At 40.4% G+C, this 16609-nt stretch overlaps 1 protein-coding gene across 2 annotated transcripts; it reads right to left on the reverse strand.

Annotated features, from left to right (window-relative positions):
• On the reverse strand, window positions 1-15074 carry dgcr8 (DGCR8 microprocessor complex subunit). 2 transcript variants are annotated; one of them, XM_051951036.1, is made up of 14 exons: window positions 14964-15074; window positions 13097-14060; window positions 11488-11650; window positions 10154-10296; window positions 8721-9051; window positions 8417-8614; window positions 7191-7292; window positions 6852-6950; window positions 6225-6307; window positions 5945-6045; window positions 5509-5615; window positions 4135-4262; window positions 2706-2819; window positions 1-1926 (listed from the first exon to the last, which is right to left on the reverse strand). In XM_051951036.1, exons 2-14 carry the CDS (start codon window positions 13781-13783, stop codon window positions 1843-1845), a joined length of 2340 nt encoding a protein of 779 aa, XP_051806996.1. In that variant the 5' UTR covers window positions 13784-14060; window positions 14964-15074; the 3' UTR covers window positions 1-1842. The 2 variants fall into 2 exon arrangements, with proteins under 2 accessions (XP_051806996.1, XP_051806995.1); XM_051951035.1 differs by lacking the exon at window positions 14964-15074 and adding an exon at window positions 14409-14550.
• Between the last annotated feature and the right edge of the window lie 1535 nt (window positions 15075-16609).

Raw genomic sequence — 16609 nt, forward strand, 5'->3', positions numbered from 1 at the left:
TCATTAGTCAAGACATTTTATTTTGCATAACAAATATCACTGTAGTCATGGAGCTCAGGTTGCAATACATACTTCATTTTCTAGGCAGCAACATTTCAAACGATTCATTGGTACAACTCAACAGCAACACGTAAAAGCAGTATTTTTTTTTCCTCTTCTCACACTGACACACACTTGGCAAGACAACACACGTACAGAGGGGTAAGCACATTCTTAAAGCGATCTACACTATCACAAGAGCCTTGTTGAAACCAATGTGTCCTTGTATGTTTGTAGAAAAAGCACAGGCCAAATACTCGATAGAGAACGCACAGCAGTTTCTATTTTGTTCCAACAAGTGATAAGCATTTTCCTGTTATACATCTATTACTGTCTCTACTGTACAGTTTGCAGCAACATTAAGTATTCTATAAAATGCATAAGACTGTATGTAAGCTTTGGTATACACAGTTTTGTCAGCTTGTGTCGGACTAAATGACTTGATCGCATTTTGTTCACGTCAGTACCAACTAATTATTTATTTTTTTTTTTACAAGGCTGCCTTTGGAAAAATGTATTCTACTTGTGGTTAGACAGTATGATCATCTGTCACAATGATGGCAAACGTACACAAAATACACAATCCATTAAGACAAGTCTTAAAAATCTGCACATGCTGTAGGCATATTTCCCTAAGTGTCATATTTTATAGGCTGTCTTCATTAAAAATACTAATTGCCTAAAGAAATGCTTTATCAAGTAACTGGGGCTTGGTCTTTCCACTTCTTGCTGAAGGGTGTTTTAGGTCCAATGTACTGTATATACTCTGAGCCCTTCATGAAATGGATTAACTAAGGCAACATGTAACCAACATGATTTTCTTAAGGGCACCAAAAAAATAAGAGCAACTAAAATGTATTGAGCCGTTAGTTGTGTGCATGGTAATAATATAAAGCAAGTGAGAACTAAGAGCATTAATGAAATGATCCTCAAACTTACTACAGTACTCTGTGGCCCTGTGCTTGGGTTTACTGCAGTACAAGCATGGAGAGCAGGACGTCAGTTTCTGCCAAAGCAAATGAAAATAAAAAAAGGCAACGAGGCCCTCCGAATACAAAAGTCAACCCAAATATCCCAAAAGCAGTTATTTCTGTACCAACAGCATGATCACTTAAGAAAAATATCTGACAGGACACGAGTGCATAAACAATGGTTCCGAATAGTGATCACTTCACAACGCATGTTCTTATCGTGCAAACCAAGACAGCGACTGTCCATTCTGAGGAGAAACAAAACGGCATATATTTGTATTCATCACCCAAAATATCCATAACACCTACCATTAAAATATCCAATAAACAAGGAACTTTGTTTCCCAATTAAAATGAATGGTATAAATACAAGTATTAGTAGTCCCTTTCAAATACTTTAAGCACAAACAAAACTAACAGGTGCTGGTACTATAAGACTGCCACTGTTGAAAACAACACTTCAAAACAAAACCAGTGTGTGCAGTGGTTTTCGCAGTTAAAGAAGCATGCATTTTTATTCTGATGTGGTTCATATGTTATCAAGTCATGGAAACTTCTCTGCACCCGGGGGGATTTTTTTCCTAGTGTCATAGTGAGGACACATCTAGAGAGGTAGACGGTATTTGCTCTACGGTCCGTTAGTGCATTCAGTCCTACCCTTACATCTACCAGCTGAACCAATCAAACGCATGTGAAAGAAGCGAGCAGTTCTACTGGGCTGGTCAAAGTGTTACTATATTGCCATTAGATCTCAATGATGCATAATTGAGTGATAAATGGTGGTGTGATGTCTGACAGTGACTGGGTTTCAGTGCCGTGGTTCGTCAGTGACTTAAACGTCGACAGTGCAGAGGGGCTCGCTTCCTGGCTGGGCAGACTCCATTATGGTCATCTTGGGTTTCTTCCTCGTTTCCTCCTGTTCCACACATACAAAGTAACAGAACATGAGCAGTATATTTAAAAAGATTGCCCAATTAAACAAAAACATACACATCCTGGCAGTGATGATGAAAGTGTGTCAGCCAGAGACTGACAGCTACCCTGATCAAAGCCTGGAAGCATCAAATGTAGCTGCAATAAAGAACAGAATCCCACTAATTGGGACCCTGAAGATTTATTGTCTGCCTGAATGAAAGCTAGACTTTTATTTGAATTAAAACTGCTGCGTCATATTTCCTTCAATAAGCTCTCAGGTGGCAAAACACCCTTTATGTACAACAAAGAAATCCTTTTGGCTTTTGGAAAGGGAAGAAAAGATGAACACATTCCAAAGCCAAACAGGCCCCCTCTTTAAATGAGAAGTTCTACACTCACAAACCAAACAGTTGATAGAGCAGACATTTGACACACTTCTGTCAAGGCTTATTAAACACAAATAGAACAGAGTCAATGTTATCAGTAACACCTGTGCTTTTCCTACCAGGGCAAGTCGAAAGGTCTTCTGTCAAAAGTTTTACACTTTTATTCATGTCTGAACAGAAATCCAAATGACAGCCAAACCACAGAGTTCCACATCGGCTGTGTTCTTAAACATTTCATCTCTTCAGAACCAGGCCACCACTGAAAGGTGCGTTATTATAGATGACAATCAGACAAACCAAGACGAGAGGAGGGTTGTGGAAGACGGCCGCGACGTTCAGCTCTCGTTAAAAATCTCATTTTCTTCATTCTGTGTAGAAAAGGATCAATTCTTACCCTCTGTGTGGCCAGCTTCCTCATTTCTTCTTGCAGTTTGTTCAAGATATGAAGGTTTGGCTTGTTCTTTTTGGCATACTGCTGGAGCTCAATCACACTTTTGTCTGAGCTCTCCTGAAAAAGAACACATTGTTTATCTCACGCACAAAGACACGGCAGAGGCCAAAGTACACACCTCCTAACGGTGTCACACTAATACAACCACAACAGATGGTGGGTAACACTAAGATATACAGTGTGCTGAATAATGTAAACAATGCTGCATGTAAAATAAATGCAAATGTTTTGTCAATAAGGAAATGAACTTAAAGTCTGTACATATTCACAAGTCAAGCGCTCACAACACATTTTGGCAAGTGATGATTAAAACGTCCCTTCAAGCAACATGCCAATGAACTAACATGCCTTTGTAACAGCTGATTAAAAGCACTGTGAGCTAGAAAACTTCTATTTATTTTTCCCCCATCAAAACCAGAATGATGGTCTTAAAATGTTAAAACAAAACAACTAAATATTAAAAAAGCTATTGTAAGGAATAAAAACTAAATCATCACTTTCCCGGTGTTTTTGTCTTGAGAAAACTGAAGTCCTAACCTGGCAATAGCCAGATTAATAATTGTGTAGTACTTGATAGTACTCCACAATATCAATCTGGGACCGCTCCATGTAAATCCGTTCGGAGGAAAGAGGCACGGATTGGACAATGCAACAGTATGTCCCGCCTCTGACAGGTTTGTTTTTAGCCAATCGCGGGATCTTCACAACTAGCGGAGCCAATTGGTAGATTAAACTCTTACCAAAACCCGTAGGTAAAAAAGCACAAACATCTTTACCATCCAGAAATGCGCAAAGCGCCTCTCGTTGTTCTTCCTTCAAAGAAGCGATAGGAGATTCAGCTAAAACTGACTTAATAGCAGCATCTACACGATCGTTGTCCTCCGTTGCCATGTTTGTTTTGATCTACTGGCGCTTGGTGTCGTCTAGAGTGCTGTCGTCTTCACACCCGGATATCCCGCCCCACACACGAATACTGCTGCGTGATTGGCCCGTGCCAACTTGGCTCTGTCCGAACAGTGAAAGCGGGAGCGGTACAAGATGCTTTCTTGAGAGATTTGTGAACTCACAAATATCGTGAGAAATCAACTTGCTAGCAAGGTTACTGAAGTCCCTCTCCTGTAATTGATTAAACCTCTCCCAAAATTATTTGTGCATCAAAATTAAAAATCAAAAAAACAATCCCTTCCTGCTATCAAGTGATTTAGATATGACTCTACACTGTTGCAGACCTACGACTCACTACTGCAACAATGAAAACGTAACACTGATTGTGAAGATTTGAATTGAGACTTGATTTTCACTGGAGCAAAGAAAAGTTACATTTATTTACAACCACAAAAGCTTTGCAACAGGTGCTGCTGAGGGTACTCACTTTCTTGACCATCTTATTGCTCTCTCTGCCGTACATGCGCAGCAGAGAGCCCCAGTTCTTAACATGGGGGTGAAGCATCTGCAAGATCTTCTGAGATGCTAGCTGTTTGCCAACCCTCTTGTTCTTGCCTGGTGACAAAGACGACAAAAGCCTGTCACTGAAAGGTTCGTGTATGCTACTTAAAAAAAGTAGCTTCATCGAGTAAACATTTCAATAAAATGCACAGCTCCTTCAGCAGCAGACAGACATCCACCCTGCAAGAAAGAGGGCTGTCGCAGGTCATTCATTCCATCTGTTTTAAGACTGTACAACATCAGCATCACTGGCTGATGTTAGCATAAACTGGACTACATCATATCATCTTAAACCATGTCTGCACAACAATTCTTTGCACTGCTGATATTTTCCACTTTTACAGTTAGTTTTACATTTATTCCATAAGTCACTTTATGTTGATGTCACTTATAGTGTAGTAATATTGCATTTATTCATTTTTTATTCTTGTATATATTATACATATTATTGTTTTTATAGTTATTATCATTACTGTACATGTGGTTAGTGCTGCTGATGTGGGGAGTAATAACAGGGTTTCTGCAGAAATCCACCAGTCAAATTTTAAGCTTTTTAATGCCATTTTAATGCTATAAAAATTTCAATGTCACGACTATGAACTAAACAAATTACACAGGTTGGGTTTTTTTTTGGAAAAGACGATATTTATATGAACAGTCTACATTTCACTCTTTCTTAATCCAGAAACCACCCCTGACCACTCACGGGCTGCAGTCATTCTCTGAAATCCATGCTTTGAGCCATTTTTGCTGGAATGTGCATTTCCCCATTTCCCAGTCCCCTTCCACCTGGTCCAGCCTGCCGACCACTTTAAAAACATGCAGGTTTTGGAATTGTACCCGACCGGCTGGAACAAAATGGTTCAGCTTGTTTACGCAGATTCACATCTCTGACGAATCGCAGTCTATAATTATATATCATTATTGTCAAATATTTTCTTGAAAACTGCAGAAAGATTTTTTAATGCCACCGAGAATCAAGTTTAATGATTTTTTATGCCATTTATGGCCTTAATTTTCGCAAAATCAACTTGATGACTATCAATGCTTTTAATGCCCTGCAGGAATCCTGTGTACATATGGCTAGTGCTGCTCTGAAAGATGTTTGCTGCTGTAAAACTGGAAATTTCCCCTGACGTGGGGAGTAATAAAGGATTATCTTAGCTTATTACAATATTGTTGCTCAATGAAATTTGACAGTGTGTGTTGCACTGACTGAGCTATGTTGCTCTACAAGTAAAGTGTTTCTCTGTAACAGTGCTCTCATCAGGAAGGAATAAGAGGATTAAGGTCTACTCACACCAGCCACGGACAGTATGCTTCCCACATATCATCACATATTCACTCTTCTGGTTTTTCCCTGGGATCACCTCAAATTTAATGCTGGTGTCCCCCATTCCATGGTTTCTGTCATGAAGAACAAACATTTGTTTTCACATAAATAAATGAAACCTGACACACTGGGCTCCAGGGTTCCCCCTGCACTGATGACAGAACAATAGATTTAAGCAGCAACAGCAAGTTTTGAGGTTTACCTGTAACATTAATGAGAACAGACTCGACTGTACTTTAAAATGCATGTTATTGCTGCACTGGTTGTGTGTCGGATTCTAGTCTCTACAAATCCACATAATGAGAATTTCTAAAAGACATGACATTACAACCTCAAAAATGTAATTACAATTTAAAAAATGATCAATCTTATTGATGACATCACTACATCACCTAGCTCTTACCTTTTAAGGCACTCATGAAGAATCTGATATGGCGAAAGTAGTCCTGCTTTGTTGGTCAGCTCGTACACTCTTGAGTCTTCTATACTGATATGATTAAAATACTGTGGGACGGAGCACACTTTAAGTTAAAGACACATTTTGCATTTAGCAGAAACTTTGTACATTTTGCAACAATATCTAATGATAAAACTCTCAGTCTTTACAGCAGGGAATTGTTATCTGAACTTCACTAAAAAGAATTTCAGGTACAAACGTAGATAAATGTCAACTGTATTAGCACCTCCAGTTCGTCGCCCTCGACAGGTTTCTCCTCCGAGGTCTGCTTCACAAAGTCAGGGATGAGGATTTCCAGTGTGGCTCGAGCTGCAATTCATAACAAATAACCAGTGAGAGCAGAACGACTAACATTTTATAACAGTGAATAAAGTCAGTATGAGCACTTGTACATTACTGAAGTGTGTGCAGCGCATCATAACCTACTAACTAAGTACCTACAATATGAAAGGCTGTTGTGAGGGGAAGTAAGTGTGGGAGAGTTGAACTACAACAGACAACTGTTGTAGTTGTCAGCTGTTAGCTGATTTGTCTGGCAGATCCTAGATCATAAATCAGGTGTGTGCACTCCAGTCACTGTCATCCATCTCTAACAGGATGTAAGTTGCAGTTTTCCACATCAGTACAAAGTTAGTTCTTTATTAAAAAAAAAGGCTTTAAGCTGATTCAGCTGCTCTAAATTTAAGACAATTTGACAATCAAAATATATATCTAGTTTCTGATCATTTTAAAATTCCTTTATGCGATCCAACAGATATTGATCCACTGACGGTCTCTAATACAGTGAATATTTAGTTTCAACATACACTAACCAGCTAATCATGATGATTAGTATCAGGAAAAAGAAAATTACCAGCTTTATTCTTGGCAAGTTTTTTACTGCTTGCAGTTCCTGTGCCGTAGGTTACTCCATCTATAATGACCGACGCACCAAAAGGTTCACTTGGGTTCTCTGTGGGGCACAAAAATTCAGTTTGCTATAAATGCACTGAAACATTCAACAAACTACAGACTTTAATTTCTAGGAGATTAAAGCAATTAGGGTGGAGGGATAACAAGAGAATGAATGCTAGATTTAAACATCATACTGTCCACCAGATACACCCTGCTATCTCAGACTGTTACTAAATAATACTTTACTCCTGATAAGGTAACACATGACTTGAAATAGTTCAATTACAAAATAACTTACCACATTCAAAAAAGTTGTAAACAGGTCGAACCTTTAGGACACGCTGCATGTATTCATGCAAGATACAAACTTCAGACTTTCCATTGGGATTGATGACAAATTCTGTTAAAAGAGGAATTTAACAGCATCAGTAAACATACACTGAATAACAAGTCTAACATTATATTAAAGACATCAAACTCAAGCTCTGGACCTTGTTCTACATGCAGAATAAACAAAGCAAACGCAGACCCTGCTCATTCCTTAGCACCTTTATGCTATTAAAACAATGTATTAAGTGGAACATTTCCTATTTTGAAACAACTTTTCTATGGATGAAAAATTGTGAGTTATTTTGAATGTACATTGTAGTTGAAGATTATTCACAGCAATCCTGTCCCCAAATGAATGTGGTTTGAACATGGCTTCCTTTCCTACAATGACACCATCATTATTATGGCTTCTGGAGAGAGGGATGTGTGCTGTAGCTGTAGAGTTAATTAATGAATGTTACACTGGAGAATTTGATAGTAGGTAATCAGATACAGGAGAAGTCTCTCATTACCACAACTTATGTGAATGTATGAAGATTTTTCAATCAGAAGAAAAAATACAAACCGTCTCAGCTGTATTTTATTACCTCCGCCAGGAGGTTATGTAATCATCGGAGTTTGTTTGTCTGTTTGTCTGTTAACAGCATAACTCAAAAAGTCATGGATGGATTTTCACCAAATTTTTACAGAATGTCCGGAAGAGCAAAAGTAACAATCAATTAAATTTTGGAGGTAATCCGGATCACTGTCTGGATCTAGGATTTTTTTGAAGGACTCTGTACAATTGAGAGATGGCCGCCAACATCGAAAAATTTGGTGAAAATCCATCCATGACTTTTTGAGTTATGCTGTGAACAGACAAACAGACAAACGGATGGCCTGGCAGAGGTCTGCGCTCTCCGAGTGCTTTTCTAGTTCTTTATATTTTTACTGCCCAGTTACAAAAGATGTAATGTTTGTGGTGTTATCAGACTTTAGCTGCAGCTGACTGCAGGCAAATGATGACTACTAGGCTTGAATATATGTCACTTAAAAATTATAAGTGAGTTTATTAAATGCTATCACCAAACATTCTGCACCTCTGACTTTGAGTAAAAATCAGATATAGACCTTTGACTAACAAATTTGAGAACACGTCATCTCTAGTTGTGAACGACATGGAATTCACACAGAAGGACTCTCTGCAGCTGCTACCTTTCTTAGTAGGAGCATCTTGGACTGACAGTGTGATGAGTTTCTGGTTGGCAGGCAGGATAGGTCTCTCTGACTCTGCCTGCTTCCTCTTCATGTCTCTGTTGAACTGTCTTCGCTCAGCCCACGTGCGAAACTTCTTGACAGTTACTTGTTCAAAGTCGAAGCATTTTTCCAGGTACAGACGAAAATCTTCAAGTTCTGTGTGGAGGATTCATGAGGTTAGATAGTGTGTTTCATGGCAGCAAAAACACAACAATAAGCTTTGGACAAAAAAAGTCAATCACTGCCAAAAAAAAGCTTTTACCTATGGACTCATCCTTGCACACCTCCACCTTGGCCTTCACCTGCCCTAAGGCTCCTTGAGCAGTGTCACAGGGCAGGGCCTCTTTACTCTGCACATTGTTATCAGTGGTACCCTCGCCTTCTAGGCCACCTTCAGTGAGATGGACAGTGTCCTGCTCCTCAGTGGTAGCATCTGACCTTCCTGCTGTCTCTTCACCATTTGCCTCCTCACCCGGCTTGGAGGGAGACCCCCCTGCATTTGGACTCACTTCTCCGTTCAGCTCCCTCTCCTCTTGTTCCTTCATTTTCTTGTAGTGCAGGCAAGGGATGCTGCTGGTAGGTGGGTCATGTTTCTGTGTGGAAGAGACAACCGAGAATGGTGACGTAACGTAAACAATGTAAATTTGATTGACGGCTGTTGTTCAAGGAGATGATTTTGATTTGTAAAATGTTATTAAAGTGTCACACCATCTGTTGTCAATACTGTGCTGTCATTGAGCATTGGTTAATTTTTGCAGGGAAGCCTCTTTTCACATTTGCCAAACTTTTTAAATAAGCATCATATCCAATCCAATGTTCCAATTAAATTCCAGTTACTCCAACAACAATACTTTTGAAACTGTGGAACTTCTTAATCACCACCTAAATGTATTTTTCTGTACAACTGGATGATTTCTGGATAAGAACTACAGAATGGTAGCCTAGCCGCGCTAGACAACCCACAGCAACGAATTTAATTCTCTGCCAGGGTGGGTCTAGTTACCCTCCATAAGGCTCGAGGCTGGATTCTCCTAAAACTGGCCGGACCAATCACCATGAAGTGTAGAGTCAGAAGGCGGGCGTAACTAAGTGACGACAGAGGCGTGACGATTCTGACAGAAACAACCGGTGCACAATAAACAGTTATCTTTCGACTTGGCTTTGGCCACAGCCCTTAAAGATTTGAAGCTAAGATTCAACTTGAAAGATAAACAAAGGACGGCACTGAAGTGTTTCATTGAGAAGAAAGACGTATTTGGACTTATGCCGACGGGATATGGCAAATCCTTAATATACCAGTTGGCTCCGCGGCTCCGCTGGTTGGGAAGCTAATGGGACTTAGCCACAATCCGCTGGTGCTCTCGGAACCACGTCAGCCTATTCGTTGCGTTGATTGGTTGTATACCTACCCAATTGCTGCAGAGGGATTTGATAGACAACCTTTTAGCCCGCCTCCCTCCCTGTTGAGCTTCCCTAGACCCTTGTGCCGTCAGAAACATGGGTGTAGCATGGCTAGGCTAACAGAATGGAGTCACCAGCGACTGTAGTTTAGAATTCAGTTGACAAGCTTGCAGCAGAAGCAAAATTTCTTACCATCCTCTTATGAAACCAGAAATACACCCAACTAATAATATGTCAAAAACTGACGCATAAACTTTTACTCAAGTGAGTGTAATAACTTGTGTTGCAGCTTACCCTAATACTGCCAGTCCCGAGGAAGTAGGGTCTGGACCAGGTAACCACTCTTGTCTCTCTGTGCAGGTAGACTGGAATGCCTGAGTTATGGAATGTCATGATCCATCCATCAGGTAGAGGCTCAGTCGGTGGACGGCCCCGACCTGGTACATAGAGAAATGGAAATATGAATGCAGGCACTATTACTTCAGTTACTTTATGTGCTGAACCTTATTAGTACTAAAAGATGATGCTGACAGCCCTGTGATAAAGAGATATTGATACTGGACTACTATTGCCACCAGGATTAGAATGACTGTAGAGTGTATTTTAACGCCACATTTGGTTTAGGCATGAAGCTCATGTGAGGCAACTTTTGGACCAAACATGCAAGTCACTTAAAAGTTTAACAACAGCATGAAGCAGCCAATACTCATTTATAGGTCGTTTATTATAGTGTGGAGATGTCAAGTCACAAATACGTTATTCTTCTTCCACCTAGGTGGATTAAGTTAGTGTCACACCAGGTTGTACTTTGATTCTTTCCTCTCTGGAGGTCTCCATACCAGGACAAGACTATAATTTATTAAAGTTCAACCTGGCAGCATTTTTACTACTTCAGTGAATAAAACAGATGGAGCACTGTCATGCTTCATTGCTGTGAGATCAAATTTGGTAGAAGTGTAATTAAGACATTTCAGAGCAGGTTTACTATTGCCAGCGTTTCCTGACTTAGTGCTATCAGACTGTTATTTACTCCCTAACTTTAGAGCTTTCATTTAGCAGAAATGAAAGGTTTTTGCTAAAGTTTTTCTAAGTGTCAATCTTGTCAAATGAAAGGCACAAGGAGATTTATTATTTTCTTCAAAGAGCCCAAGGTTTTATATTTTGGGATTATTTTTGAGGAACAAAATAAATTGAGGATGGTCTTTGGATGGAAATTGTAAATTGTCTGAGGCTTAAGAGGTAATGTTAAAAACCTTGTGCAAAGATTTGATAATGATCTGTCACAAAATTACCGGTTTCGTAGATGTATGCATGGAGTGTTTTACATCTCACTGACCAACATCAGTGCACATTATGTCAAAGATTAAGAGGGCCTTTTGGTTAGTTGTACAGATCTTACCACATCTGCCAACCGTTTTCTCCAGAGAACCAGTATTGTAATCTGAGAAACATGCAAAAACATGCAACACAAGAAACAAAATAACCTACAATATGCATCATTTTACCACAAATTGAACACTTTTGTAGCACATAGTATCAGTGTTTTGTGGCTCGTAGTGCTGAAATCACATTCAACTGTCTGTTCAGAGACAGCACCAAACCCTTAGACAGACAGATCCACCACTCACTCTTCAGGACAGTCTTAATTTTGGTCATCATGGGCTGAACACCTCCTTCACCATCTGACTGATGATCACTGTCCCCACCATATTTGTCCTCTGCCGGGCGCATCTTCTTTGGGACTGGCATGCCCTCCTCCAGCAGAGCGTCGACGTCATTGTCAAACTCCTCCTGGAAGAGTCAGTGTTTAAGGCCGACAGACAACGACGGGACTAGTTTAAGGGAGTTTTAAGTGCTTTGAAGGAGAAACTTAGTCTGATGCAATGCCATTAAGTGGACAATTGGAGGAAGCACAATCAAACCACACCATAATTACATGAAAAAGGGTAAAAAAAAAAAAATCAGCAGTTTTATTTGGGGACATAAAAATACTTGTGAATTTTGGATTTAATAGTAATGAACCTACAATTTAAGTGACACATTTTCAGCAGGTTTGATCCCTCCTTGGTTATTACTGTTGATGATTTTTGATTAAAAAGGAAACTCAGCATTTAATGGAAGAAATTAAAAATGGCACTGACCTCTTTCAGCTTCACACTTCTCATTTTCAGAAATGAATAAATGAACAAACAAAAATATATATATTTTATTTATGATAAATGAACATGTGATTGAATCTTAACCAGTCGTGGAGATTGAAAAACAAAAGACTGAAGTGAAGCAATGACAAATAAAGAAAAATATGCCTTTTTGATTCTTGTTCAGTGGCCCACTGATTAGGTTCAAGCTTCATTTACTCAATCCTACACATTCCTCCATTTTCCTCCCTCATTAATTCATATCTACCCTATTTGCACCATGTTGCCCTACAGCCACTAGCATCACAACAGACATAAAACACATCCTGTTTTTACCCCCATGTTACACTTGAACCAAATATGTAATCAAAAGGTTGCTTTGACGTCAACATTTTTAACTACTAAAGTACTATTTTTATGGACATTTCAGTTTGTAATAAATCTGAAATTGTACTGCAAAGAAAATGAGAAAAGCGATTTTGGCAGCAGATTGTGATGCTTTTGGACCGATACTGCAGCTGAATCGTGGGAAAGCTTCACACAGCTCAAAGTGATGATGTTTTTGTGTATGTTTAAACATTTGTCCAATGACATGCCGTTCAGACTTGTGCAGGGTTAAAAGTGAAATGGTATTAGGTCTGACTTAGTAAGGCTGCCATTGCTACTTTTGTGGAAAAGTTACCAGGGTGCTCATTCAGACATGAAGCAGACACAAAATGGAAAGTAGTGCATGCCTGAAAGGGGCTTTAGACTGCTTTTCCACTAACAAACTGCACTATGTAGAAAATATATGGGTTTGGCCGTAAATTTTAGTACTAGGATTTTTGAGATGCCAGTCAGTTTATAGCATTAGAGAAAGCTGGAATCTGTAATTATTTTCTCTTCAAAATATTACAATTTTGACAGTAAAATTACACCAAAAGTTGTTAAACTGCAATGACAAGGAAGGCTGTGTTTGACAGAGTTACATTAATGCCCTCCTATATATGGACTGCACAGTGTGGGCTGCAATAGGCCTGCATCATTAATGTTTGACCAGTAAAGAATAAACTGGCTGTGTAGCTGACAATGGATTCTGTAAACATTAGAACAGACGTACCTCATAGCTGTAAGCTGCAGTCTCGTCATCTCCTTGCTCCTGCTGAACTATGACCTCAGATTTAAAGCCACCTTGCTCTCCATTGTCATGATCCAGGAAGTTCTCGTAGAAGTCATCCAACTCATCCAGGACAGCGAACTCTACCTTGTTTTCCAAGTCTACCTCAGTCTCCTCTGACCTCCTGCCTCCAGTGTTTCCTCCTCCAGAGCTACCTTCAGCTGCCTCCTGCTCACTAGTCAAGTCATGCAACTCACCATTGACACTCTCTAAACCATCCTCACTGCCTGCCTCCTGGCCTTCACCTGTGTATGACACCTTCCTGTCTTTGCTACTGCTGCTTTCAGTGAAGCTTACACTGATCTTAACATCTCTGAGCAGTTTGAGGTCTGGCAGAAACTTGGTGACCGGGGGAGCGTGGCGGGCTGTTCTGGGGCACGGCGGGTTTGGATTAGCCTCATCTGAGAGGTGGCTACAGAAAGTTACGGAGCCCTTGCAGAGGGGCTGTTGTGTCCTGGCTTCCCCGTCCCCTGGGGTGTATGTGTATCCATCACCACCAGAGCTAACGTCCATTACCTCTGCGTCACTGGACGTTTGCAGGGGAGGTGGTGGAGGTGCTCTGCCCTCGTCTAGGCCAAAATCATCAGGTGGCTCCAAGGGGAGAGGGGGTAAAACATCATCTATCTCCATTTTATCTAAATTATGACCTACAACTTATATAGACTGACAATTGATATAAAAATATCTTATTGAGAGACTTTCTTCTTATCTAAACCCAGAATACATGCAGAAGCACATCTCTGTATAGACCACGTACCAGAGGTGAATATGCTAAGCTGACTACATTGTTCTTTTCATTAATGTAGACAGCTTTCAGAATCACTGTCTCAATTATTGGAAATCACAATGCATTCAGCTTAATATGGGATCTAGGCACTGATCATCCTCCACAGCGATCTTCTGGGAGCTGGGAAAAAGGGACCAGTGAGAACAGATGTCAAATAATGCAACTTTATAACTTAAATGACACAATACTAAACTTAGAATTTGTTACAACTATGTAGCAACAGAAAATGAACAGGTCCCCTGGCTCAGGAGCAAGTTTAACTGCTACATCGGTAAGAAAAAAAAGCAACAAAATCAGAAAATAAAACTGGGAACGACCTATCTTTGGCGCATCTGTTCTATCTGCAGCTGCACAGTGGGCCTCTCGTAATGCTAGCATCTATGCTAATGTGCTAACATAAAAGCTACTGAATAAAAGGCTAACTAGCCACAAAACAATGGTTGTTTATTGAATTACAGAAATACTCACTGATAAATATGACACAAGTGTCTCCTCTTGACCACCTAGCTACCTTTCTAAATTATTTTATTGTCGACGCGCCGCCATACGGCCTCAAAAGTAGCCCCGCCATCTTGAATAAAAGCACAGCGGCGAGCCAAATCATGGCCCGCCTTCCAGTACCGGCATTTTGGTGATTGATTGACCAGTAGACCACTCACTGTGCCTTACTACTACTACGCCACCGCAGACTCAACCAATTGAGTCAACAGCAGTACACGTTATAGCACATCAGCAACATGCTAAAGGGGAACTTCGGTTTTTTTTTCAACCTGGGGTCTGTTTTCATATGTCATTTCATACATGTGAGTGACGGAGAAATGAATTTTCGACATAACTCCAGTATTTAGCCAGGCAGGCAGCTTAGCAGCTCAGCTAGCGAAAAGTATGGGGCAACTTGCCCCCCCCCAGCGTCAAAGTCCGCCCTAACGTGCTTTATTTCCCCACACTGACCGGCTCAGATAGTCTCACTGAGTGTCCCAAAACATACTAGAGATGAGAAGTGAAGGAAAACCTCCACATTACCTGGCGATCGCTATTTGTTGTGGTCTGTCAGGACGCTAGAAAGCAAATCTCGTTCCGAAATCGCGCGAGAGCTTCTTCTTCATCTGATTTCCGGCAGACGAGGTGCCTCACGGCACATTGCTGCCTCTCTTGGTGAAGTCTGAAATCGCAGCTACTATTAAATCCTTAGCAGATCAGTGGCTGCCAGAAAGTTCAAAATCGCCCTTATGGTAAAGTCATGTCCCTTGGACAGGCTCAGAACAGATTTTAAGTTGATATTACTCCCACATATTGGCATGATAGTACGAAACATCTGCTCTCTCGTCCTCATACAGTGGACAATCTATAAGGACGTGTTTAACAGTTTGAGGTTGTTTGCAGTGGTGACACAACCCATCTGGGTGTTTGCCCATTTTAACCAGATCCCACCCAAGCCCGCAATGACCCAGTCTCAGTCTGGTTAAAATTACAGCTGTTTTTCGGTCTGTCCCTGTGTACGCCGCTGACGGTTTAACTGATGGATTAATTGAAAAATAATGGCAACCCCTTGTGTCCATTTCCCAAATTTTTTTGCCAAACAGCTGTTGTGTATCGATTTATTGTTGACTTCCACTCAAGTGGTCCTGGAACAAATATGACCTCTATTTCTCTCTTTAAAGCCCACTTTGCAGCCATATCAGCAGCCTCATTTCCAAACACTCCCACGTGAGCTGGTACCCAGAGGAAACCAACACTACCCCCCTCTCTATTCTATATAGAAGAGTGAGTAGCTCAACAATGAGATCAGGTCTGGCACTACCTCCACTAACTAAGGATTCTAACGCTGATGCTGAGTCCGAACACATCACAATTTTGTCTTGTTTAGTTTGTTCTACCCATTGCAATGCACTTATTATTGCAGCCACCTCAGCAGTGTACACAATCGCGCGAGAGCTCGCGCCATTTTTACCTTATTACCATAAACCGAAATAGGGATGGTAGTTGTCTGTTTGTCTGAGTACTATAAGCTACTAAATGATTTTCAGTGATGTCCAGGGTTCTTTCTTCTATCAGGTGGATGGAATTGAATCATGCTGACAAGACTTCTGTAGTTTTCTCTGAAGGTAGACAGTCTGACTATCTCGTGTTTGTCAGACTTATGTAAATGCATTGAATATATGGCACATCCTGACGGATGCAATATTTCAACTGGCCAGTTAGAGTCACTATTTACTCATAGTTCTAGGTCAGTGACAATAGAAGCATGAGAACAAAATATAGGGGCACTTAGGACAGTTTTTTGTTAGATAAAGTTAAAAAAAAAACTGCAGTAGCATTTTAAACATTCTGAGATAAGCTGTATTTTTGTGTATGCTTGACTTACAGTAGGAAAAATACTGGTGTGATAGGATCAAGCATGGCTTTGTGATGCATCCTGCACTACTACATGGCTGTGTACAAACTAAAAGTCGATCAAAAATGTGCAAAACTTGGTGTCCGGATAACTCAGCTGGATGCGCGGGTGACCCATGAAGATGCAGTGGTCATAGGTTTAAATCCTAGCTAAGCCTATGGTCATTTACTGCATGTCATTCACGTTTCCTGTCTCTCTCTGCTGTCCTATATAATAAAGAACAAAAACATAACTTAAAAATCGTGTGAAAATAATATTTACTAATCATATCAAA

Source organism: Acanthochromis polyacanthus, chromosome 7 (genome assembly GCF_021347895.1).
Source record: "Acanthochromis polyacanthus isolate Apoly-LR-REF ecotype Palm Island chromosome 7, KAUST_Apoly_ChrSc, whole genome shotgun sequence".
Classification (NCBI taxonomy): domain Eukaryota; kingdom Metazoa; phylum Chordata; class Actinopteri; family Pomacentridae; genus Acanthochromis; species Acanthochromis polyacanthus.

Excerpts from the sequence above, each read along its gene's own strand:
- dgcr8 (XM_051951036.1), bottom strand. The coding sequence starts at position 13,783 with ATGGAGATAGATGATGTTTTACCCCCTCTCCCCTTGGAGCCACCTGAT. Across the intron at positions 7,293-8,416 it reads AGATGCTCCTACTAAGAAAG|AATTTGTCATCAATCCCAAT; the intron begins GTAGCAGCTGCA and ends CTCTTTTAACAG. Across the intron at positions 6,046-6,224 it reads TCGAGGGCGACGAACTGGAG|TATTTTAATCATATCAGTAT; the intron begins GTGCTAATACAG and ends TCCGTCCCACAG.